This window comes from Ornithorhynchus anatinus, chromosome 4 (genome assembly GCF_004115215.2).
Source record: "Ornithorhynchus anatinus isolate Pmale09 chromosome 4, mOrnAna1.pri.v4, whole genome shotgun sequence".
Lineage (NCBI taxonomy): Eukaryota > Metazoa > Chordata > Mammalia > Monotremata > Ornithorhynchidae > Ornithorhynchus > Ornithorhynchus anatinus.
In genome coordinates, this window is record NC_041731.1 from 34,124,654 (window position 1) to 34,150,888 (window position 26,235).

The 26,235-nt window shown below is 48.7% G+C and overlaps 1 protein-coding gene across 1 annotated transcript in view; it reads left to right on the forward strand.

Moving 5' to 3' along the window:
* The window catches only part of NCS1 (neuronal calcium sensor 1), a 94,446-nt gene that overhangs the window by 39,080 nt on the left and 29,131 nt on the right, over positions 1–26,235 (forward strand). Inside the window, exon 3 of the mRNA XM_039911769.1 lies at positions 11,689–11,713. Within this exon, the coding sequence (XP_039767703.1) occupies positions 11,689–11,713 (25 nt within the window). The remainder of the gene's footprint in view (positions 1–11,688; positions 11,714–26,235) is intronic.

The following is a 26,235-nucleotide window of genomic DNA, read 5'->3' on the forward strand; positions in this document are numbered from 1 at the left end:
CTTGTAAAGCTGCTGGGGGTGCCGGGGGCATCCTCCTGGTTTTCACTACTGGACCAGCTGCTGCCTTGTGGGAGAATGTTTACATCTTCAGGCAGGAAGGAGGGGAGAGCAGGGCCCTTGTGTCAGGCAGCATGACCTAGAGAAGCAGCATGACCTAGTGGAAAGAACGCAGGCCTGGGAGTCAGAAGGACCTAGGTTTTAATCCCGGCTCTGTCACTTGTTTGCGGCGTGACCTTGGACAAGTCACTTAACTTCTCTGGGCCTCAGTTACCTCGTCTGGAAAATGGGGATTAATATTGTGAGCTCCATGAGGGACGTAGACTATGCCCAACCTGATTACCTTATATCTTCCCCGGTGCTTAGTACAGTGCCTGGCACATAGTAAGCACTTAACAAATGCCACAATTATTACTATTATTGTGCTGCAGTTGGAGGTGGATGGGGTTTCATTTCCATGGAGTGTGCTTTTTCATCCTCACACGTGGGACTCGTGGTGTTTCTGGGAGTTCAAAGGGTCTCCTCTGCATGCTCAAGTCCCCAGTCTAATAATAATAATAATTATGGTATTTGTTAAGCACTTACTATGCACCAAGCACTTTTCTAAGCGCTGGGGTAGATACAAGGTAATCAAGTTGTCCCACGTGGGGGTCACAGTCTTAATCCCCATTTTTCAGAGGAGGTCACTCAGATACAGAGAAGTTAAGCAACTTGCCCAAGGTCACACAACAGACAAGTGGCGGATCCGGGATTAGAACCCACGTCCTCTGAATGCCAAGCCCGTGCTCTTTCCATTAAGCCACCCTGCTTCTCAAGGGCTTGGAGCTCCCTGCTCCTCCTTGACAGACTTGGCTGGGGGACCTGTAGTATTTTTTTGTTTTTTTAAAGTGGTACAGTATTCTGCACAAAGTAAGCACTCAATGAATAGCATTGATTGAATAACTGCTCCCTGACCGGTGGGGTGTGATGTGGGTTGGGCTCAGTCCTCCCCCACCAGGAGGCCTTCCTTGGGCTTTGCCTATTTTCCGGGGACTCTGCCACGAGTAGAGAGTCCACGTTGGGGCCAGGACCGTGATCAATAGACCTGATCGATAGCAGGAAAAAAGCGGTATGGGATGGGGAAAACAGTGAAAACTGGATGAGGCTGGGAAACAGTCCTCTGCTCCAGCCTTGAACCACCCAGGCTTAGCTCGGTCAGGCCCCTAGGTCGACCTCTTGCCCAGATTCCTCTATTTTTAAATCGATCCATCTATCAGTCATATTTATTGAGTGCTTACTCTGTGCAGAACACTGTACTAGGTGCTTGAGAGAGTACAACATCGAAACAGCGTGGCTTAGTGGAAAGATCTTAGGCTTGGGAGTCAGAGATTGTGGGTTCTAATCGTGGCTCTGCCACTTATGAGCTGTGTGACTTTGGGCAAGTCACTTAACTTCTCTGTGCCTCAGTCACCTCCTCTGTAAAATGGGGATTGAGACTGTGAGCCCCACATGGGACAACCTGATGTCCTTGTATCTACCCCAGTGCTTAGAACAGTGCTTGGCACAGAGAAAGCACTTAACAGATACCTTCATTATTATTACTACAATGTGATAGATTTGGTAGACACATTCCCTGCCCACAACAAACTTACAGTCTAATGAAATAATTGCCTTCCCGCATGCTGGGAGATCAACTTAGCCCTTCTAGGCTCCCGCAGGGTAGAGGGGAGGCTCCATCAGCAGCAAAGGGGGGGAAATTGAGCCCCCTTTGCTTGAAGAAACTGCTATTAGACTCTCAACTCATACGCAGGGCTCTGAGGATTCTCACTGGCATAGTCTACTTGCCTCACAAGAGTTGCTTAAAAGGGAGAGGTGGGCACCTTAGTGCAGAACCAGGAGGTGTGATTAATAGGGAGGCAGGACTGGGTCTCAAAGAATAAGTCCCTGGCTGCCATCCAGAATTGGAATTTTATCCATCGGAGGGGAGGAGAGTTGCTTTGGGAGTTAGTACAGGGGAGGGGGCCGAAGTCGCTAGGTCATCCCTGTCGTCTTGTGTGGCTGGCTGCTGGGCACAGCTGGGCACGTTGCCATGCTGAGGGCTGGTGAGAGCAGTCCAGATAGACCACGAGCATTCCCCGGTGCTGCCCTCCCCACTGATAAAATCAGTTGTATTTATTAAGCTCTTATTGTGTGCAGAGCACTGTACTAAAAGCTTGGGAGAGCACCGTATAACAGAGTTGGTAGACACGTTCCCTGCCCACAATGAGGGTATGGTGGGAAAAGGGGCAGGCTGTGGGAGAGGTGCTCTAGAGACCCCAAGCCTTGGGATTTCAGCCCCCCAATCTTTCCACCCCTATTAGAAAGCAGGAGGGGAGTGTGACAGGAGGAGGGCACGAGAAGGGAGGGTGTTTTTTCCAGGGGCGTGGGCCTGGTGAGGAGAATAGATCCTGCCACCTCCCAGAGATGTTAGGAAGATGAATGAGATGATAATGTTCAGGGCTCAAGGCTGCTCGGAAGAAAGAAGCCTTATGAATTGGAGGTATTATGAGAATATATATAGCACCTTTCATTTTCATATCGAATCTACTTTCCCAGGGTTGAGAAAATGTACGATTTGTGTTTTTTCTAATTTTCCCCAGAGATCCAGCGTGAAAAGCAGTCTGAGAGGAATAATGGTATTTATTAAGCGCTTACTATGTGCCACGCACTGTCCTAAGTGCTGGGGTGGTTGCAAACAAATCGGGTTGGACTCACAGTCTTGATCCCCATTTTCCAGATGAGGTAACCGAGGCACAGAGAAGTGAAGTGACTTGCCCAAGCCCACACAGCAGGCAAGTGGCAGAGCCGGGATTAGAAGCCATGATCTTCCGACTCCGAGGTCTTGTTCTAATCCACTAGGCCATGAGCTATCCTTGTACTAACTGGCCTGCACGGATGCCTCGCCCAGGCTGGGTGATGGGGTCGGGAAGGGCAAGCTCAGCTAGTTATCCAGTCGACTCACTGATGGAGACAGACCAACCGGATCATTCTGGCTGAAACCATCCCGCCTGGGAGCCGAGCAGTCATGCTGTCCATCCACAGCCCTGGTTCTCGCGTTGGTGGCCCGAGCATGGCAGTGGGTCCTACTCCCTGGGCCCTGCTTTTCCTCCCATTTTCTCTGGGTTTTCGAGAAACTGTACCCATTCTTGGGGGAAAAAGAAGAGTGGAAAGTGAAAACCTGGGAGTCTAGGTGATCCGCAGCTGGAAAGGTGGTTTGGCTGAAAGCAAGGTGTCTCCCTCTGGCAACACCCATTGCTCGGGTACCAGGTCCCAGTAGGTTGGAAGAGATGGTTGGATGCCTGCCTGGGCCCTGCAGCCAGATTGATTCCTGTCACTCTCCCGGAGGCTGGCAGCCGGGTAAAGCGACAAGCTCGGGAAGGAGCTGGGTCCATTTCACGCTTCACTTGCAGTGCTCCGGGAAGCAGGTTGGGAGGGTGAGTAGGGGCGGAACTCCCCCACTGGAAAGGTGATACAGTGTCGGAGCTCAGAGACCAGGGAAACAGCATGGCCTAGAGGATAGAGCGCAGGCCTGGGAGTCAGAAGGACCTGGGTTCTAATCCCGGCTCTGCCACGTACCTGTCTGTTGTGTGACCTGGGACAAGTCACTTCACTTCTCTGGGCCTCAGTTACCTCAACTGTTAAACGGGAATTAAGACTGTGAGCCCCATCTGGGATAGGGACTGCATCCAACCTGATTAGCTTGTATCTACCTCAGTGTTTAGAAAAGTGCTTGACACATAAGAAGTGCTTAACAAATGCCATTATTATTTTTATTATTGTTATCTCTGGAAAGAAGGCTTTGTGATCCAGTTGGGGAGGGGAACAATGGACATTCCCCACAGAGTTCCCATTTAGGCATTGGACACCCATCCCTGCCTCCCAGCACTGCATGGGACAAACAGTTCATGCAACTGTAGCTACTGGGAACCTCACCCTCCCGCTTCTGATCCATCCACTTCGGCAGGACCAGAGAGTAAAGGTGGAGTGACCAGGAATGGACAGGATCCTAAAAAGAGGGACCTTCATTGTTTGGTGGAGAGATTCTCAGGGAGATGCTAGAGTTCTCCCGAGTCCCCATCCCCATCTAGCCCAGCCCTTTTTACTTGCTAAAACTACCCCAGGAGAATTAACTTTTCCTCTCCTTCACCCCTGTTCCAATCGGGACCTTTTTTTTTTCCCTCATGGCATTTGTTAAGTGCTTGCTCTGTGCCAGGCACTGTACTAAATGCTAGGGTAGATACAAGCTAAGAGGTTTGACACAGTCCCTGTCCCACACTGGGCTCACAGTCTTAATCCCCATTTTGCCGATGAGGAAACTGAGGCACAGAGAAGTGAAGCGACTTGCCCAAGGTCAACCAGCAGACAAGTAGCGGAGCTAGGATTAGAACCCAGGTCCTTCTGACACCCAGGCCCATGTTCTAACTACTAGGACACATTGGTTCTCTGAAAGGTAGTCTGCCATTTCATGGTTGGAGAAGGGCGGCTTGGAGGAAGCAGGGGTCCGAGAAGATGGATCTGGATTCTGGTTCTGTGCAAGCCCGCGGCTTCACCCCTTTGGGCTACTATAACCTCAGTGTGTCTGTGCCTCTGCCTGGAAGAACAGTTCTCTCCCTTCACTGTTAAATCCTCTGAGTACTGTGAATAAAGGGGGCTGGAAAAGGAGGAGCTGTTCTTTCGAGGGGTAATAATAGTAATGATTATAATAATTGCGGTAACTATGAAGTGCTTACTATGTGCCAGACACTGTTCTAAGTGCTGGGGTAGATACAAGGTAATTGGGTTGGACCCAGTCCCTTTCCCACATGGGGCTTACAGTTTTAGCCTCCATTTTACAGACGAGGTTACTGAGGCACAGTGAAGTGACTTGCCCAAAGTCGCACAGCAGACAAGCGATGGAGCCCGGATTAAAACACAGGTCCTTCTGACTCTCGAGCCCATGCTCTAGCCAGGGGTCAGGATTGGAGGTTATGGCTAAGAACAGCATAGCACACTCTACACAATAACCAGGATGCTCAAAACCAGGACTGCCCCTTTATACCAGGAAATCAAGGCTCTTCACTGGCAAATCTCACTTGCCCTCATGAAATGGCAGAGAGGAGAGTACAGAATGGGGATATTCCATTTCTATCTCCACATTCCCACCAACTCCTTGGACCTCACAGAGAACGGACCCCAGGTCTGAGTAATAATGATAATTGTGGCATTTCTTAAGTGCTTACCATGTGTCCGGAACTGTACTAAGTGCTGTGGTAGATACAAGATAATCAGGTTCCCCACGGGGCTAACAGTCTAAGCAGGAGGAAAAACTGGTATTGAATTTTCATTTTGGAGATGAGGGAACTGAGGCACAGAGAAGCGAAGTGACTTGCTCAAGGTCACACACCCTACAAGCGACTCAGGTCCTCGGACTCTCAGGCCAGGGCTCTTTCCACCAGACCACACTTCTGCTCTGGATCCACTAAGCTCTGGCTAGACTGGTCCAATGAGCTGGGTGGAGTGGGTCTGGTGGAGGTGAGGGTTGGGGGCAGAAGAAGGGGGGACTGGGGGCTGGAGAAGGAGTCGCCGGGGTACCCAGGAACGGCGAGAAGCTCTCACTTAAGGGAATGGGCCAGGAGGCTGGCATGCTTGCCAATGTCACCCTCAAGTTTGGATACCAGATGTTAGCGTGTGATGGAGGATTTCATTCAATGAGTTGCCAGCTGCTGCCACTCACCCACAGATGGTGAGTTCCACTGCTGGGTGCCTTCTCAGGAAAGAGCCTTTTAGGCTCCTTTTTATTTGCTACCAGCTGTCTGGCCGCTTTTATTAGTGACCCTGCCACACTCCGTGGGGTGAAGGAAGCCACCACAGAAACAAATAGACTGCCAGAAGCCCAGAAGATAGTCTAAGGAGTTTAGTAGGCTCGCCCAGGGTAGAATTAGAGCCCAAAATGGTCTGAGTTCTGGCTGGAAAGTAATAATAATAACTGTGGTATTTGTTACGTGCTAAGAGCTGGGGTTGATACACGATAATCGGGTTCCACTTGGGGCTCACGTCTAAGTAGGAGGGAGAACAGGTGCTAAATCCCCATTTTGCAAATGAGGAAACTGAGGAATAGGAAAATTAATAGACTTGCATAAGGTCACACAGCAGCTGGAATTAGAACCCAGGTCTTTTGACTTCCAGGCCGAGGCTCTTTCCACTAGCTACCCTGCTTTCCAGTCAGCCCCCTCCACCAGCTCAGCTTCCCTGCACTCTGTTCTCTCCTGCGCCACCTCTCTAACCCCAATCCAGGACCCTTCCAGCCTGGGATTATTGAGAAGCAGCGTGGCTCAGTGGAAAGAGCCCGGGCTTGGGAGTCAGAGGTCATGAGTTCGAATCCCAGCTCTGCCACTTGTCATTTGTCAGCTGTGTGACTTTGGGCAAGTCACTTAACTTCTCTGTGCCTCAGTTACCTCATCTGTAAAATGGGGATTAAGAGTAAGACTGTGAGCCCCATGTGGGACAACCTGATTCCCCTGTGTCTACCCCAGCGCTTAGAACAGTTCTCTGCACGTAGTAAGCGCTTAACAAATACCAACATTATTATTACATCTTTGAGGTCCCTGGAGTTAGTCAGCAGGGTTGAGGAGCTTGCAAGAGGCCCAGGGACCGAGAGCCGGAGTGAACGATGTACAGTGATGCCGGATTTCAGCATTGTTGAGGATCAAGTATAGGTGGGACTGTAGATGAGAGGCCAGTTCTGAGCCCCTAGATTTACTGGGGGAGGTTAGAGAAGCCTTTCCTCATCTCCCATTTCCTTCATCCTGACTTGTTCTCTTTGCTTTCCCCACCTCCCAGCCCCACAGCTCTTATGTATTTATCTGTCATTTTATTTATTTGTACTGACGTCTTTCTCCCCCCATCTAGACTGTAAGCTCGTTGTGGGCAGGGAATGTGCCTGTTTAGTGTTGTATTGTACTCTCCCAAAAGCTTAGTACAGTACTCTGCACACAGTAAGTGCTCAATAAATATGATGGATTGATTGATTCCATTTGCAGCCTTGCCACCCTAGGTAATTGGCATCTGCTCAGGCACCTTGAGTCTCCATTTTTATCGACCTCGTGCACAAGGACAGGTCTTTGCTCTGTCTTCTTATCCTCACCCACCTCACCCATTTTACCTATTGCATTTTTGATTCAGAATTGAAGTGGGGTGGAAATGATGAATAAGTGGGGGAACGTGTGCAGGTGGGTGAAAGCCCCAGAGTAAAGTCCCCCCCTTCCCTGGAGAATAGATCCATTGTTTCCTTTGTCCAACCCCCTCAGCCCCATTTTCTGGGTCTTCGCACTGTGGCCCAGCACCTCTCCTGTGGCAAAAGCCCGTTCTGCTGGGACTGGCTTCAGGCGAGCCCCAGCTAGGGGCTTGTTTGTGAATGGGCATTTTTTTGTAGGCAGTACCCTCCCCATCCCTTTCCTTATGCGGTATTTTTGCCCGATAGAGTTCTCGTTCTCGCCGGATGGATTTCTCATTCTTGCCAGACAGAGCACTCCTCAGGAGGGCAGATGCTGGGGGAAGGAAAAGCAGGGAAGTTGAAGAAATTACCAGCTAGTTCAGGAGCTGTGAGAAGAATCGAGCAACAACTGGAAGCTCGTTGTGGGCAGGGGAATGTGTCTGTTGTTATATTGTACTCTCCCTAGCGCTTAGTATAATGCTCTGCACTCATTAAGTGCTCCATGGCTAGGTTTGGCTGGTCGAGGGTAACTTGGTGGGATCCGCTCCGCTCTGCTAGGTGTATCCCAAGCACTAAGGATGGAGGGAGCCAGAGAAACTCGTGTCATTAACTGACAGAGGGCGGCTGTTGATGGCATTTGCTCACCCTCTCTCACGCTGTCAGTCCCACTCCCATGGAGAGGCCTTGGGCTCAGGTCTGAGCACTTCGAAACCTTTCCCTCTCCTTGAGGTCGAAGCTTCCTGCTCTGAGAATTCCAGCAAGGTGGAGCTCCCCACTGAGCCACTTTCTAGAAAGTCCCCCATTTGCTGCAGGGAGGAAGCTCTTGATGTAAATCCTTGGGGGTCAGGGGGCGGAGGGGGAAAGCAGTAGAGGATATTTGGGTCGTGCGGAATATGGGAGAGAAATCTCCCTGGCAAGAGAATGAGAGCTGTTTCTCAGCCAAAGTTATTATTAATGTCACAGAAGCCTTCGGGGTAGGGTGGGGGGGGGGTGTCTGTATGTGTTTCTGTGTGTGTGTGTGACACACATCTGCAGCTCTGGATTTAGAAGAGCCTCTGTAATCATTAATAATAGTTCAGTGCAAACAAGCAGTGGTGGTTATTTAAAAGATGCCTCACTCAAATCCCAGTAGGTGACTGCCAAGCAGCAATCCATCAGTGCTGAGAGTCTCCTGCCCTGCTGAGAGACTTGCAGTGGCTCAGACTTCTGATTGAGTTACGATGCTTTCCTACATTAGCTCCCTGGGACTGAGCAGGTCAGGACAGCTGATGTTTCAGAGCAGCAGGGAAAGCCCAGGTCTCCCTCCAGCTTTCAGGATTTGAAAATAACTGTTTGACAAATCCACAGAATGGGAGAGTGCTACCCCACAAATCGAGTTTTTAAGCTTGGTACTGTGGCCTGGCTGAAAATTTCTATGGAAAAGAGAAGCAGCGTGGCCTACTGGAAAAAGCGCCGGCCTAGCAATCAGAGGACCTGGGTTCTGATCCTGGGTCTGCCAGTTGTTTGCTGGGTGACCTTAGGCAAGTCACTAAGCTTCTCTGTGCCTCAGTTTCCTCAACTGTAAAATGGGGTTACATCCTACTCCCTACTACTTAGACTGTGAGCTCCATGTGGGATAGGGACTGTGTCTGACCTGATAAACTTGTAATAATAATAATTAATAATTATGGTATTTAAGTGTTTCCTATTTTCCAAGCACTATACTAAGCGCTGGGGTGGATACAAGCAAATTGGGTTGGACACAGTCCCTGTCCCACATGGTGTTCACAGTCTCACTTCTTTACTGATGAGGTAACTGAGGCCCAGGGAAGTGAAGGGACTTGCCCAAGGTCACACGCATTCAACCGGCAGAGCCGGTATTAGAACCCATGACCTCTGACTCCCAGGTGTGTGCTCTACCCACTACACCATGCTGCATCTCTACCTACCTCACTGCTTAGAACAATGCTTGACACATAGTAAGCACTTAACAATTGCCATGGAATGAAAAAGACAAAAACCAAAGTCCTCAGCCCATCTCCTCCAGATCTTGGCTTATAATAATGATAATTTTGGTATTTGCTAAGCGCTTACTATGTGCAAGGCACTGAACTAAGCAGTGGGGTAGGTACAAGCAAATCGGGTCGGACACACTCCCTGTCCCACAAGGGGCTCACAGTCTCAATCCCCATTTTACAGATGAGGTAACTGAGTCCTAGAGAGGTGAAATGACTTGCCAAAGGTCACATAGCAGACAAGTAGCAGAGCCGGGATCAGAACCCATGATCTTCTGACTTCCAGGCCTGTGCTTTATCCACTAGGCAATGCTAATGGGTCCCTGTGGTTGTTCCTTCACCCACCTGGCTGCCAGGATGGGTTTGGCCCTTTGTGGGTGAGGGGTGAGGCCATGCTGAGGCAGTGAGGCAGCTGCCCCAAGACCCGTGGGCTTCAGTGGGCCTATCTGTAGTGGCCCAAGTCCACTCTCTAGGAAGAGCGAACTCTGGATAATCCTCATTAGTGTCACTTTCATTCATTCATTCAATAGTATTTATTGAGCCCTTACTATGTGCAGAGCACTGTACTAAGCGCTTGGAATGTACAAATGGGTAACAGATAGAGACAGTCCCTGCCGTTTGACGGGCTTACAGTCTAATCGGGGGAGACGGACAGACAAGAACAATGGCAATAAATAGAGTCAAGGGGAAGAACATCTCGTAAAAACAATGGCAACTAAATAGAATCAAGGCGATGTACAATTCATTAACAAAATAAATAGGGTAACAAAAATATATACAGTTGAGCGGACGAGTACAGTGCTGTGGGGATGGCTCTGGGCTCTGCCCCGAACTACAACTCCTAGAAGCCTTTTTAGTTCCCCACCTCAGGCCTTTTGTTTGTTGCAACAAAAGTAGTCACCTCAGGGTTCCCAAACCCTAGTCTTTCAGGCTTCACCAAAACTTTGACTCTATCCAAACATGCCAGGTTTTCTATTTTTATTTCCCAATTAATTTTTACAAAGGCATCAAATACTGACCTAAGGATAAAAGAGAGTTCCTGATAAGTAAGACCTAATAGTGTAGGAAGAGGCCCAGAACCCTGCCCTGTGACCTGGAAGAAGTCGGGTGGTCCCTGCCTCTCATGTGTTTATGTTTTGTAGGGAAAATTGTCATTATTATTAATAGTAATAATACTAATGATAATTATGGTGTATGCTAAGCACTTACTATGTGCTAAGCACTGGGGTGGATACAAGCAAATTGGTGACCAGCCTCAGGTGATCCAAGGAAGGTCACGCCACAGAGGGGAGGGAAGAGATCCATTGGAACCCTCATAAAAAGCCTCGAGAGGGTCTTCTTGGAATGGAAGTAACATTTCTCAAGCAGGCTCCGTGTAATTACAGATAATTACTCTCCCTCCTTCAAAGCCTTATCGATGGCACATCTTCTCCAAGAGGCCTTCCCTAACTAAGCCCTCATTTCCCCTTCTTCCACTCCCCTAGGCCTCACCCTTGCACTTAGATTTGCACCCTTAATTCACCCCTCTCTCAGCCCTTTAGCACCTGTGTACATATCCATAATTTATTTACATTAATGTCTGACTTCCCTTCTAGACTTTAATTCTCAGGGTGGGCAAGCAACCTATCGACCAACTCTGCGATATTGTACTCTCCCAAGTGCTTAGTACAGTGCCCTGCACAAAGTAAGCTCTCCATAAATGCAATTGATTGACCGATTCCCATCTGTGCTCCTTCAGGGTGACTTCTGGCCAGCTACCAGCCTCAATCACTGGTATTTATTGAGCACTTACTCTGTACAGAACACTGTACTAAGCACTTGGGACTTTACTAAATCATCCCTCCCTCCTGAAATCCCAAACTCAATACAGATTGAGAGTTAGGCCACTCGCTCCAAACTTTGAGGCTGTGTGTGTGTGTGAGAGAGAGAAAGAGAGAAAGACTTTAGGATGCATAAGGAGCCCAGAGAGATGAGAAATAAAGCGGCATCAGAAGGTTTGGGAAGACAAGAGCAAGCAGAAGATCTCCAGAGAGCTTGAATGTGCGGGAAGAGAAAATGAAGGGCTGAGTGTGGGGTTCCAACAGGCACTGGGGGAGACAGAAGCGCAGATGCATTTTAAAAATCAGCGCTGCCGTATTCGGAAAGTAGGTGAATGAGCTGGAGGGAAGGCAGTTTTTCCACTTTAATTTTGTTGATACTTCAGTGATAATGATGTTTTCAGCCAGCTGGGGCCCAACAAAGAGAGGTAAAATACCTGATTGTCTTGGGAGGGAGCCTGATTTGAATAGTTCATTAGGGAAACATGTTCTTGTTCAGAATTCACTTGAATCCCAGCCAGACTGGAAGGAGGAGAAGATAAAATTTAGGGATCCAAGAAGGGGTCGCAAAATGCAATGCAACTGGGAGATTTGGAGTGTGGTTTATCCTCTCCCCCTCCACAACTTTCTGAAGTTTAACACTTGTGTTTTCTTGTTTTCTCTCCTACAGTTACCGAAAAGGAGGTTCAGCAGTGGTGAGTACCTCTGTCTTTCACCCTCTCATGTGCTCACACTGGGACTGGACAGCTTGCACGAGGGCAGGGAGTAGTTAGCAGAGCTGGGCAGAGCTTGTGCACACCAGCCTGAATGTTTTGTTTTTTTGAGTAGTATTCGGAAGCGTTTACTGTGTTCCAGGTACTGTACTAAGCGCTGGGGTGGGTACAAGCAAATCGGACTGGACCTGGTCCCCACTCCAAATGGGGCTCACAGCCTTAATCCCCATTTTACAGGTGAAATTACTGAAGGCCCAGAGAAGTGAAGTGACTTTCCCAAGATCACACAGCAGACAAGTGGAGAAGCCAGGATCAGAACCCAGATTCTTCTGATGCCCCGGCCGGTGCTCTATCCACTAGACCATGCTGTGTCTCACCGGCTTTATGCTGTGGTCATTTTAGCCGTGAATGGTACCTATATATAGGAAATCTTGATGTGCACTTCAGTGTGCTGCAACCCTGCCCGTATTTGTTCGTTGCACTTGTTCCCAGCAAGGATATGACTGACAAGGAGAAGAGAGTATGAAGGCAACCAATCAATCACTGGCATTTATTGAGTGCTCAGTATACACAGAGCATTGTACTAAGCACCCCCTTCCTCCTCCACTCTCTCTGACTCTTCCTACATTCCTTGCGGTATATCCCAAAGAGATCTCTCCCCTCATCTCAAAATCTACCCCATCCACCTGTGCTTCTCACCCACTTCTTTCATACCTTTGTTGTATTGTACTTTCCCAAGCACTTAATACCATGCTCTGAACATATTAAGTGCTTAATAAATACCATTGATGATGATGACACCTTATGATGATGATGATAACGTGACTCTTCCCTTCTTACCTCCTTGACTGCCAACTTCAACCATTCATTTTCCAACAGCTTCTTCCCCACTTCTTTCAAACACACTTATGTATCCCCTATTCTTAAAAAAAACCCCAAAACCCTTGACCCCACAGGTACTGTCTCTGACCCAATTTGCTTGTATCCACCCCAGTGCTTAGCACATAGTAAGTGCTTAGCATACACCATAATTATTATCATTAGTATTATTACTATTATTAATAATGACAATTTTCCCTACAAAACATAAACACATGAGAGGCAGGGACCACCCGCCTTCTTCCAGGTCACAGGGCAGGGTTCTGGGCCTCTTCCTACACTATTAGGTCTTACTTGTCAGGAACTCTCTTTTATCCTTAGGTCAGTATTGTAAAAATTAATTTGGAAAGAAAAATAGAAAACCTGGCATGTTTGGGTAGAGTCAAAGTTTTGGTGAAGCCTGAAGGACTAGGGTTTGGGAACCCTGAGGTGACTACTTTTGTTGCAACAAACAAAAGGCCTGAGGTGGGGAACTAAAAAGGCTTCTAGGAGTTGTAGTTCGGGGCAGAGCCCAGAACATTGGCAAGTGACACTAATGAGGATTATTCAGAGTTCGCTCCTCCCAGGGAGTGGACTTGGGCCACTACAGATAGGCCCACTGAAGCCCACGGGTCTTGAGGCAGCTGCCTCACTGCCTCAGCATGGCCTCACCCCTCACCCACCAAGGGCCAAACTCATCCTGGCAGCCAGGTGAGTGAAGGAACAACCACAGGGACCCATTAGCATTGCCTAGTGGATAGAGCACAGGCCTGGAAGTCAGAAGATCATGGGTTCTGATCCCGGCTCTGCTACTTGTCTGCTATGTGACCTTTGGCAAGTCATTTCACCTCTCTAGGACTCAGTTACCTTATCTGTAAAATGGGGATTGAGACTGTGAGCCCCTTGTGGGACAGGGAGTGTGTCCAACCCGATTTGCTTGTACCTACCCCACTGCTTAGTTCAGTGCCTTGCTCATAGTAAGCACTTAGTAAATACCAAAATTATTATTATTATCATTGCTTTGGGGTCTGGATTCATTCATTCATTCAATCGTGTTTATTGAGTGCAAAGCGCTGTACTGAGTCTTGGGAGAGTAACAATGCATTGACAAGTCTGGAGTTACTAAAGGAGCCAGAAGGGTGTTCTCAGAGGGCCTGGTTAGGAACGTGCAAGGCCCTGCTATTGTTAGCAGACCTGGGGGGTTTGGGTCGAACTAGCCGATGTCCGACTGTCTCCGGGGGAAGAGTTTCAGGTTCCACTCCTCAGGGACAAGCCAAGTAAATTAGATCCCGGAGACTTAGACTGTGAGCCCCATAAGGGACAGGGACTATGTCCAACCCAACTAACTTGTATCTACCCCAGCACTTAGAACATTGTTTAATACGCTTAGAACAGTGCTTTGCACATAGTAAGTGCTTAACAAATGCCATCATCATCATTATTATTACATAGTAAGCGTTTAACAAATACCATTAAAAAAGAAAAAAACCCACAGATCTAGCTCTAGGTCCCCCTTGTGCAAGGGAACAATTAAGAAAATTCCAAGAATGAGTGATCCTGCTCAGAGATGGGAGGGGGAGGATGAAATTCATTCGTTCAGTTGTATTTATTGAGCGCTTACTGTGCGCAGAGCACTGTACTAAGTGCTTGGGAAGTACAGTTCAGCAACAGATAGAAACAATCCCTGCCCATCATGGGCTCACAGGCTAAAAATAACCTCTGGAACTATTTTCCAGCCCATGGTGTTCTCTGAAAATTAACTTTTTGCAACGTTTTTCCAGATGGAAGACTCTGTCCATATGCCCTGGATTTTTGGAGCGGCGGTGGGTTGGGAGCGGGCCTGGTCAGGAACATGTGTCGTTGGGAGTGAGAGTTGGCGGGAGCGGGTGAGGGTGGGAGCGGGCATGGGCATGGACCTGGTCGAGCATGGGCGAAAGCGGGCTTGGGCTAGAGCAGGCGTGGGCTGGAGCAGACGCGGACAGTGCTGTGGAAACTCCTGGTCAAGAGCCTGGATTGCTTCCACTGTATGCCTCCCACTCTCTCCTCACCCTTGCGACAGTGGTGCCTGAGAGGAGGCGGGGAGCCCAGGAAGAAACGTGTGGCAGGGAAAGAGGACATCTCCTAGGCCCCCAGGTAACACAAAAATATAATGAGGCGAGCAGAAAACAAATGACAGAGTTTAGAGCTGTGCTGGGCATGGGATGAAAAATGAGCCACACTTCACTCCGCTGGGCTGAGCTGGGAACTGGTTGAAGCCTGAGCGATAAAGAGGAAGACTGTAAGCTCGTCCTCTAGACTGAAAGCTCGCTGTGGGCAGGGAATGTGTCTTTTATATTGTACTCTTCCAAGTGATTAATACAGTGCTCTGTACACAGTAAACACTCTATAAATACAGTCGATTGGTTGATTGGGCTGTCTAGGGGAGCCTGTCACCCAGGCAGTGGCCACAAAGGCTGCAAAACGTCCGTGACCCTACAGTACTCAAGCTACTATCTCCCTTCACTCTCCACACACACACAAACACAAGCAAACACACTGCCACCATGGGTTAGATGAGTTTTTCAAGGGAGCTGGGAGTATTCCCAGCTTGATCACCAGACAGGATCGAGAGGAAAGACCCACCCCTCTTAGGGTTAAAGTGAGATTTCTGGACTTCACAGAAACTGAGGGACAACGTAATGGGGAAACTGAGGCCATGCAGCGTGGGCAGGCTGCCTCTGATTTCCCTCAGAGGAGTGTGAACCTTGCTCCTCGCTACTGGCATCGCTCCCAACAGTGTCCCAGGAGAGCATGTCGGCCCATCTCCCGGGAAATCTTCCCCAAATTCTAGGTTTGGGCAGGGAGCTGGGCCTGATGAAGAGGCAGGCTTAGGTACAGGTGATGCTAATGCCCCTTAGATTCGTTCATTCAGTCATACTTACTGAGTGCTTACTGTGTGCAGAGCACTGTACTAAGCACTTGGGAAAGTACAATACAACAATAAATGGTGACATTCCCTGCCCAGCATGAGCTCACAGTCTGGAGTGAGAAACAGCATCTTGTAGTGGATAGAGCACAGGCCTGGGAGTCAGAAGGTCATGAGTTCTAATCCCAGCTTTGCCACTTGTCTGCTGTGTGTCCTTGAGCAAGTCACTTCTCTTCCTCTGTGCCACAGTTTCCTCATCTGTAAGTGCTCAATAAATATGATTGATTGACAAGAAACTTATAGTCTACAGGGTAGACGATTAAGCAATCACCAGCGAAGGATTCCTGGAGGAAACTTAGACCCACAGCCGGTGTCAGATTTTCAAGGTGCTGAGGAGACTCCCTGAGCAGAAAACCAAAGGAGTTATTGAACTGGGGAGGCTACTTAATTTAGAAATGGGTGATGCAGGCGCCAGCCATTTAATTATGTCTGATTCTGCAAATCTAATGGAACGTTTAAAGTGCCAAAATAGATGAAGTAATAGTTCTGGTTTTCCTACCATCAGTTAAAAATTTTCTTTTTCAAGAAAGCAGATGAATTTATAAATATAAAGAAGATGACCCTTATGGAGACAAAAGTTCAGAGGGGTGCAGATGTTCTTAAGAGATTGCCAGCTATGAGATTTTTAGGAAGAAAAGAAGGCTGCTTTTTCAAGCTAAAATGGTCCCAGTTTTCAATGAAGTTGAAAAACCACTCCCACAGACGGCAGAAAAAGCTGCTGCTTCCTAAATCTCCCGCAAAGATGCATAATTATATTTCAGTTCCTCATTTAGTTAAAATTGTGCTATTATGCTTTGAATTACTTTAATAAAGATTGAAAAATAATTTAGTGATGTTCATCATTGCAGTATATAAGCTTGTGAAGGAATTTGATATTACTTTTCCAGATGTCCTGGAAAGGATCTTTATTTACAACACGGAAGCCTAAGGGAAATTGTATCTCATGATGCAACCTTTTAAATATTATTATCTTTATTATCACCATTACGATTATTATTCATATCAATAATAATTGTGGCATTTGCTAAGTACTTACTATGTGCCAAACGTTGTGCTAAGTGCTGGGGGGAAACAAAATATTCAGCTCAGACACAGTCCCTGTCCCTAATGGATGTGTGGTCTAAGGGGGAGGGAGAACAGGTATTTAATTCCCTTTCAGCAGATGAGGAAACTGAAGGACAGAGAATTTAAACAACTTGCCCAAAGAAACCAGCAAGCGGCAGAGCCAGGGCTAAAACTGACATCACCTGACAAACAGGCTTCTTTCAACTAGGCCACACTGCTTCTCTGTTTTCACAGGATGTGAATGTCGTCCTGTAGGGCATGCCTGTCTGACTCCTGAGGGATTTGCTGGCTTGGCAGCTGAATGAATGAATGAATGAATGAATGATGCACTGTTAATTAGGTTGAACACCATCCCTATCCCACATGGGGTGCCCAATCTATACGGGGTGGGGGGGGGGAGAACAGATACCTCATATTACAGTTGAGGAAACTGAGGCCCAGGGAAATTAAATGACTTGCCCAAGGTCACCTAGCAAGCAATTGGCAGAGTCAGGATTAGAACCCAAGTCCTTCTGACTCACAGGCCATCCTTGGTCCACCAGCCCATACTGACTGCAACCTCTGTGGGTTGACTATTTCCTTCAGGCTCTAGTCCTCTGGTTGGGAATGGTGGCCTCAGGGCCTGGCTGGTCACCACCCAGAGTGGGATTTGTGCCGGTGGGTTTGTGGAGAAGCCGAATTCAAGGATCCTGAGTGCTCATCATGAGAGCCCAGGAGTATTTTTGCTCCAGGAGCATTTGCGGCCACTTGGAAATGTGAGGGGTAATGCAGGTTATTAAGGGTGAGCTTAGAGAAGCAGCGTGGCTCAATGGAAAGAGCCTGGGCCTGGAAGTCAAAGGTCATAGATTCTAATCCCTGCTCTGCCGCTTGCCAACTATGTGACTTTGGGCAAGTCACTTAACTTCTCTGTGCCTCAGTTACCTCATCTGTAAAACGGGGATGAAGAATGTGAGCCCCACGTGGGACATCCTGATTCCCCTGTGTCTACCCCAGTGCTTAGAACAGTGCTCGGCACATAGTAAGCGCTTAACAAATACCAACATTATTATTATTATTATAAGTCGAGGAGAAATATTATTCGTCCTTAGGCCAGTGTGGTGGCAGTTTGGATGGAGAGGAAGAGGTGTTGTGAAGGTAGAACCTATAAGATTTGGTATCAGATTGAAGATGTGGGTTGAATGAGTCTAGGATGATGACAGGGTGATAAAGGGAGGGTAGTGGAATTGTCTACGGTGATAGGAAAGTCTGGGGAAAGTGGGAAAGTTTGGGTGGGAAGATGAGTTCTATTTTGGACATGTTAAGTTTGAGATGTTGGTAGGATATCCAAGTACAGATGTCCTGGAGTCTGGAGGAAATGTGAGTCTCTAGAGGAGAGAGGTCAGAGCTGGAGAGGTAGATCTGGGAATCATCCGCATAGAGATGGTAGTTGAAGTCTTGGGAACAAATGAGTTTTCCAAGGGAGTGGGTGTAGATGGAGAATAGAAATGGATCCAGAACTGAACCGTGAGGGTTAGGGGGTGGGAGGCAGAGGAGCAGCTGATGCAAGGGACTGAGGAGCGGCCAAAGACAGAGGAGGAAAACCAGTGTCAGCGATAGTGTCAGTGAAGCCAAGGTTAGATAATGTTTTTTTAGAAGACGGGGGCGGTTTATTGTGTTGAAGGCAGCTGAGCGGCCTGGGAGGATTAGGATGGGGTAGAGGCCATTGAATTTGATATGAAGGACACCATTGGGCAGTTTCTCTAGACTGTAAGCTCGTTGTGGGCAGGGAATGTGTCTGTTTATCTGTACTCTACCAAGCGCTTAGTACAGTGCTCTGGACACAGTAAGCGCTCAATAAATATGATTGAATGTTTGAGTGGAGGGGTTGGAAACCAGATTGTGGAGGAAATGGAGGCAGCTAGAGGAGTTTCGAACAGAATGTTTGGAGGTATATGGGACAATGATTGGAGGGTGCTGTGAGATCAAAGAGGGTTTTTTTTAAGGATCGGAGATAGTTGGATATGTTTGAAGGCAATGGGGAAGGAGTGTCATGCACTCTTTGTTGATGTGCCCCAGAATTCATAAACCCCGTCCTTGATGTTATCTTCGGTCGCTACAGGCAACTCAATTCCCTCCCCACTCCTGCCAACTTTACTGCTCTTCCTTCTTTGATCAGTTTTCCCCACCCTCCTGCCCTCCAAATTAGCCCACTACTTTCATTCATTCATTTATTGAGCGCTTCCCCCTCTCACTCCAGTATTTTTTTTTTCTTTTCTGAAACAAGTGATGCGCTCAGTCCCCTGTTCAAGCCACATGTGCCCGCCACACTCCTGGAAAGGGCAGGGCCTTGTGGTGACCGCTGTCATGTTGGAGCGGGCAGGACGTGTGGGTGGGACCATCCCGAGGACCGGATCATCAATCAATCAGCTTACTAGGTGCAGAGCACTGTACGGAGCGCTCGTGAGAGTACAGTACTGCAGAATTAGCAGAAGTGTTCCTTGCCCACAGCGAGCTTACAGGCTAGATGCCTCGGTCCTGGACCCGTTTCCTTGCCTCACGTGGCGGTTGGCCTGCTTGGCTTGTTACTGCTGCCTTGCTTTTTGGCCAACTCTTGCCTTAATAATAATAATGTTGGTATTTGTTAAGCGCTTACTATGTGCAATGCACCGTTGTAAGTGCTGGGATAGATACAGGGTAATCAGGTTGGCCCACGTGAGGCTCACAGTCAATCCCCATTTTACAGATGAGGTAACTGAGGTACAGAGAAGTTAAGTGACTTGCCCACAGTCACACAGCTGCCAAGTAGCAGAGCTGGGATTTGAGCTTTCTTCCCGGTCCTGTGAATCCAGGCTCCGCGGTCTCTGGAGCAGCCCCCAATATTTCATCCCTTGTATCCCTCTCAGGTGTATTTTTTTTATGGTATTTGTTAAGCACTTACTATGTGCGAGGCACTGTACTTAGTACTGGGTAGATCCAAGTAATAATAATAATTGTAATAATTGTGATATTTAAGTGCTTGCTATGTGCAGGCAATGTTCTAATAATAATAATAATAATGATGATGATGATGGTATTTGTTAAGCACTTACTTTGTGCCAGACACTGTTCTAAGTGCTGGGGTGAATATAAGCAAATTGGTTTAGACACAGTTCCTGTCCCACATGGGTTTACAATGTTAATCTTAATTCCCATCTTACAGATAAGGTAACTGAGGCACAAAGAAGTAAAGTGACTTGTCCAAAGTCGCACAGCAGATACATGGCAGAGCTGGGATTAGAACCCAAGTCCTTTTTAACTCCGAGGCCCATGCCCTAGCCACTGGACCACATTGCTTCTCAGGTTGGAAGTAGTCCCTGTCCCATATGTGGTTCAGAGCCTTCATCTCCGTTTGACAGACTGGGTAACTGAGACTCAGAGAAGTGAAATGATTAGCTTAAGGTCACAGAACAGATAGATGGCGGAGTCGGGATAGAACACAGGTCCTTCTGACTCTCAGACCTGTGCTCTACCCACTAGGCCGTGGTGTGTCTGTGCCTCCCTTCTGGAGGCAATGGCGTCAATGTCCCTGGCCGCTTTATCCACGCACTCCACCTCCTGGAGCCTCTCAGCTGTCTGCGATGATCGACTCGGGCCTTGCCGATTCGGCTTGATAGGTGCTACCGCCCGTCTCCATGGCGATGGGGTCGGCTGCTCTCCCCGGGGCGGGTGGCCACTAGACTCGTTTTCCCAGGAATGAGGGAAAGAAGTGTACTCAGGGAGTGGAGGAGAAGGAGCCAGCCAGGGAGCAATCTGAGGAGCCGACCAGCCCTGTGCCACTTGCAATAGCTTCCAGTTTGGGCGGGTGGGATCAGTCAGCCAGACAGTCATATTTATCGAGTAGACTATACTAAACATTTGGGAGAATATAACATAATACAACAGACATGTTCTATGCCCATGACAAGCTTACAGTCTAAAGGGGGAGACAGACATTAATATAAATTACAGATATGTACATAAATACTGTGAGGACGGGAGGGGCATGAATAAAGGGAGCAAGTCAGGGAGCCGCAAAGGGGGTGTGTGAAGAGGAAAGGAGAGCTTAGTCAGGAAAGGTCCTTTGGAGGAAATGTACCTTTAATAAGACTTTGAAAGCAGAGAAAGAAATTCTCTCTCAGACATGAAGAGTCAGGAGTTCCAGGCCAGAGCCAGGACGTAGGCAAGAGGACAAGATAGACGAGATTGAGGTAGAGTGAGAAGGATAGCATCAGAGGAGCGAGGTGTGTGGGCTGGGTAGGAATGTAGGAGTGTAGTGAAGCGAGGTAGGAGGGGGCAAGGTGACTGAGTGTGCTTTACAGCCAATGGTGAGGAGTTTTTGTTTGATACGGAGGTGAATGGGCAGCCATCGGAGGTTCTTGAGGAGTTGGGAAACGTGTCTTGAAAATTTCTGTAGAAAACATTCAGACGAGGTAACTGAGGCACAAAAAGTAAAGTGAGGCACAAAAAGTAAAGTTCGAAGTCTCTCAGCAGATACGTGGCAGAGCCAGGATTAGAACCCAAGTCCTTTTAAACTCTGAAAACCATAATCAAAGCAGGATGGAATAAGTGATTGGATTAATGTGGTAGCAGTTTGGATGGAGAGGAAAAGGCAGATTTTAGCAATGTCGTGAGGGCCGAACTGAAAGGATTTAGTGATGGATTTATTCGTGGGGTACAGAGATGTGGAACCAGGCCCAGGAGAGCTAACCTCTCACCTCCCCACCCTATCCTCCCTCCCTTGTGCATCACTCATACTTGGGTCCCCTAGAGGCTTGGATCCTCACCCCAACCTCTCCCCATCAGCACTTTGCTTTTTTCCCTATCTGTAATTAATTTGAATGTCTATCTCACTCACTAGATTGTAAGATCCTTGAAGGCAGGGATTGTGTCTAATAATAATAATAATAATGTTGGTATTTGTTAAGCGCTTACTAAAAAAAAAAAAATGTTGGTATTTGTTAAGCGCTTACTATGTGCCGAGCACTGTTCTAAGCACTGGGGTAGACACAGGGGAATCAGGTTGTCCCACGTGGGGCTCACAGTCTTAATCCCCATTTTACAGATGAGGGAACTGAGGCACCGAGAAGTTAAGTGACTTGCCCAAAGTCACACAGCTGGCAAGTGGCAGAGCTGGGGTTTGAACCCATGACCTCTGACTCCAAAGCCCGTGCTCTTTCCAGTGAGCCACGCTGCTTCTCATGCTACTATGTGCCGAACACTGTTCTAAGCGCTGGGGTAGACACAGGGGAATCAGGTTGTCCCACGTGGGGCTCACAGTCTTAATCCCCATTTTACAGATGAGGGAACTGAGGCACAGAGAAGTTAAGTGACTTGCCCACAGTCACACAGCCGACAAGTGGCAGAGCTGGGATTCGAACTCATGAGCCCTGACTCCAAAGCCCGTGCTCTTTCCACTGAGCCACGCTGCTTCTCTAACTACCAACTCTATTGCATTCACCGTACTCTCCCGAGCACTTAGTAAGGTGCTCTGCGTAGGGTAAGAGCCATCGACTGGTTAATTGATCGATTCAAAGCCTGTGGAGCCACCTGGCTTGGGGGAGAAAGTTGGAACTGGACAGCAAGTGGTCCGAGAGGAAGGATGCCAGGAAAAATGAAGTCAGCTTTCTGCTGCTTTGAGACAAGGAAACTGGATTAGGACCCAGACCGGAATCAGGGAGACAGCAAACTGTTCAGAAGAGGGGAGACCAAGAAGGGTGCACGGTGAAGGGAAGACGGGCTAAGGAGGAAATGGATTTACCTGCTGTGATTGCAGTTCAAAGAACAAAAAGTAGTGGAGGGAGGGAAGACTGGAAATACAGGAGGAGAAGGTTGAAGCAGCGTGGCCTAGTGGATGGAACGTGGGTATGGGAGTCAGAAGGACCTGAGTTCTAATCCCAGCTCTGCCAGTTGTAAGCCCCATGTAAGACATGGACTGTGTCCAACCTGATTAACTTGAATCTACCCCCGCGTTTAGTACAATGTCTGACGTTTAATAATAATGTTGGTATTTGTTAAGCGCTTACTATGTACAGAGCACTGATCTAAGCGCTGGAGTAGACACAGGGGAATCAGGTTGTCCCACGTGGGGCTCCCAGGCTTAACCCCCATTTTACAGATGAGGTAACTGAGGCACAGAGAAGTTAAGTGACTTGCCCACAGTCACACAGCTGACAAGTGGCAGACATGGGATTTGAACTCATGACCTCTGACTCCAAAGCCCATGCTCTTTCCACTGAGCCACGCTGCTTTAGTGCTTAACAAATACCACCATGCAAAAAAAAGGTTGAGCCCAGGGTACAAGGAGGAAGAGTGACATCAGGAAAGCTACTTTAAACAGAGGAGGGAAAAGGATGAGGAGTCATCGGTGGGAGAACTATTTGCAGCGTCATATTTCCTTACCTATAGTACTGGGCCATCATGTGGGATCGGGTTCTGCAACAGAATGTAACTAATTGTATATTAGTCTAGGGGAAAACACACCCCACATTGCAACCATTCACAATACAGACACCGTAGAGAAACATGGCCTGGCTGTGCTGTGGGATACACCCGAATATGTTCATTCTCTCTTCCCGAACCTCTTAGCAAGCACCCAGGAGAGATACTCCCAGCACCCCGGAGAGAACATGTACTTGGGTGTGCAGAAAATGTTATTTGCAGATGGCATGATTCCAGGGCAGGGGTGTCCTTCTGTGCGGAGCTGGCATCCTGCCTGTGTTTGCAAGGCATCAGTGCCCCAGTGGGATCGTGGGAGCGTTTCTGGGCTTCCTCCCGATGGGCAACCGCACTGTTTGTCCTTTCCATCCAACCTGTGGGTAGTAGGTGGGGACGACCTTCCTCCGCGGGCACAATTTGTCCCGGCCCATCTGCCGCTACAAATGCTGAGCCCCCGGGACTGAATCTGGGGGGCTTCTCTCTCCTCCCTCCCACCCTGCTTCCCATCCCTGGGAAGCTGAGTCACAGCTGCAGGGACGTGAAAAGCTGTACCTGGCGTTCATCCACCCCGCCTCGCCCGCTTCCCTTCCACCCCCTCTGCCTGTCTCCGGCTCCTCTCTGTCTCTGGGAGCTGGACAGCTGGGCACTTGACAGGTCCAGAAGTGAGGTCTCTCACTGCCCACTGGTCTCCAGCTGCTCCTGGTTGTTTGCATCGGTGCCAGGCCACCCTATGGCTCCTAGAGGGGTGGGGTGAGTGAGGGGATGATCACCACAGCCAGAGGCTCTGGGGAGGCGGTGGTGGGGAGAAGGAGGGGGACAGAGATGGGGCTGGTTGCAAAGATTAATGCCATAAGGCAGAACGTTTTCCATGCAAAATTCCCCTATTCCCAAAGAGGTTTCGTTACAGATTTCTTTGTTCTCGAGCATTACCTCTTGAGCATTGCATGTGAGTCCTCCACTCCGCTGGTCCTTCATGCTTTTGTTCCCCGACTGAATTGATTTACATAGGCTGCTACTCTTGGGAGGTTTCCCCTCCCTCTTCGTCCCTCGCACGGGGGTGGAAGAGGCCCCTTCTTGGCCCTATGTCGTCCTGCCAATGAGGAGGCCATGCAGAGGGGTGGAGATGGGCACCTGTCCCTGTCAGAGAGAGCAGAGCCGGGATGCTTGAGGGAGAGGTGGGTGGGAAAGGGTGGGAAGGGAAGTCGGTCCAAGAACCTGCCTGGCTCGCGCATCACTGCCGACCCCATCCACTCTGAGCCGTGGTTTCTTCTCCTGAGAAACCTGGAAGAGCACTTCCCGCTTCCCGCACCAGAGAATTTGCTCTTGAGTCCCTGGAGCCTTGCTGTCAACAGCCAGAGGCTTCATGCTCCCTGGGCAGGTCCAGAAGGACCCGAGAGTCTCAGGTAGTCAATAATATTAGCAGAGCACCACGAGAAGCCATGCAGCCTAGTGGGAAGAGCCAGGGCCTGGGAAGCACAAGATCTGGGCTCTAATCCCAGCTCTGCCACTTGAGAAGCAGCATGGCCTAGTGGAAAGAGTACGGGCTTGGGAGTCGGAAGGACCTGGATTCTAAACCTGGCTCCGCCACTTGTCAACTTTGGGCAAGTCACTTCGCTTCTCTGGACCTCAGTAACCTCATCTGTAAAATGGGGATGGAGTCCATGTGGTACCGGGACTGTGTTCAACCTGGTTTAATTGTATCCACCCCAGCGCTTAGTCCAGTGATTGGCACATAGTAAGCGCTTAACAAATACTGCAATTATTATAATTATTGCCTGCTATGTGACCTTGGGAAAGTCCCTTCACTTTTCTGGGTCTCGGTTCTCATCTATAAAATGGGGAGTCAATATTTGGTTTATTTGTTTTGTTCTTATGCTATTTTTTAAATACTTATAGGTGTCAGGCATTGTACTAACTACTGGGGTGGATACAAGCAAATTGGGTTACACATAGTCCCTCTTTCATGTGTAAATCCCCATTTTACAGATGAGGAAACTGCGGCATGGTGAATTGATCTGCCCTAGGTCACACAGCAGACAAGCAGTGGAGCTGGGATTTGAACCCATGACCTTCTGACTCACAGGCCGGTGCCCTATCCGCTATGGCATGCCACTTTTTCTGCTCCATCCCAGCTCACACATTACACCCTTCTTAAGCTTACCTACTCATTGTACCTTGTTCTTGTATCTCTGCCACTGGCTGCTTGCTCACATTCTCCCTTCTGCCTGGAATGTTTTTCTCCCTCCACACCTGGCAGCCCACTGCTCTCCCCATTTTCAAAGCCTTCTGAAATCACATCTCCTCCAGAAAGCCTTTCCTGATTAATTTCTCATCTCTCCACCCTATTTCCTCCCCTCTGTCCACTTCAGCACTTCCACTTGGCCAAAATACTTGGCTACTCGCACCTTACCCTCAGTCTCACTTAATATACATATCTCGATAGTCCGCTGCTTCTTCCTACTTGTTATTTATTTTAGTGTCTGACTCCACCAGATTGAAAATTCCTCGAGGGCAGGGATCTTGTCTCCCAAATCTGTTGTAGTGGTCCAAGTGTTTAGTACAGTGCTCTGCACACAGTAGGTTCCCAGTAAGTTCCATAGATGGTTGACTGAGAAGCCCCATGGCCTTGCAGATACAGAACGGGCCTGGGACTTAGAAGGACCCGGGTTCTAATCCTGATTCTGTCACTTGTCTTCTGGGTGACCTTGGGCATGTCACTTCACATCTCTGTGCCTCAGTTCCTCATCTGTAAAAATGGGGGATTAAGATAGTGAGGCTCCAGGGACTGTGACCATCCCGATTATCCCTCTAGACTGTATCCACCCCAGCGGCTTATTGTCTGGCACATCGTGAGCGCTTAAGAAATACCACTTTTTTTTTTATTTCTCAGGGACTGCTCAGCTAGCTGAAATATTGGCTGTCTCCGCCATCTTCCATGTGTCATGCAAACCCTGGCGGAGCTTCCCATGCTGGAAGCCCCGGCGGACCCAGAGCCGAGACCCTGTAGGGAACAACGGGTTGGCTGGTGGGGGGATTCCAGAGGTGGTTCCAAGACTTCTCATAGGGACCGGGTGGGGAGTTCTTCTAGGGCTGCACGCTCAGCTCGGCAGACATGGTGGAGATTGGCTCGCTTGTGGGTGCATTTTTTCTCCGTGACTTGTCCCTTACTGCTCCAAATTCCTGC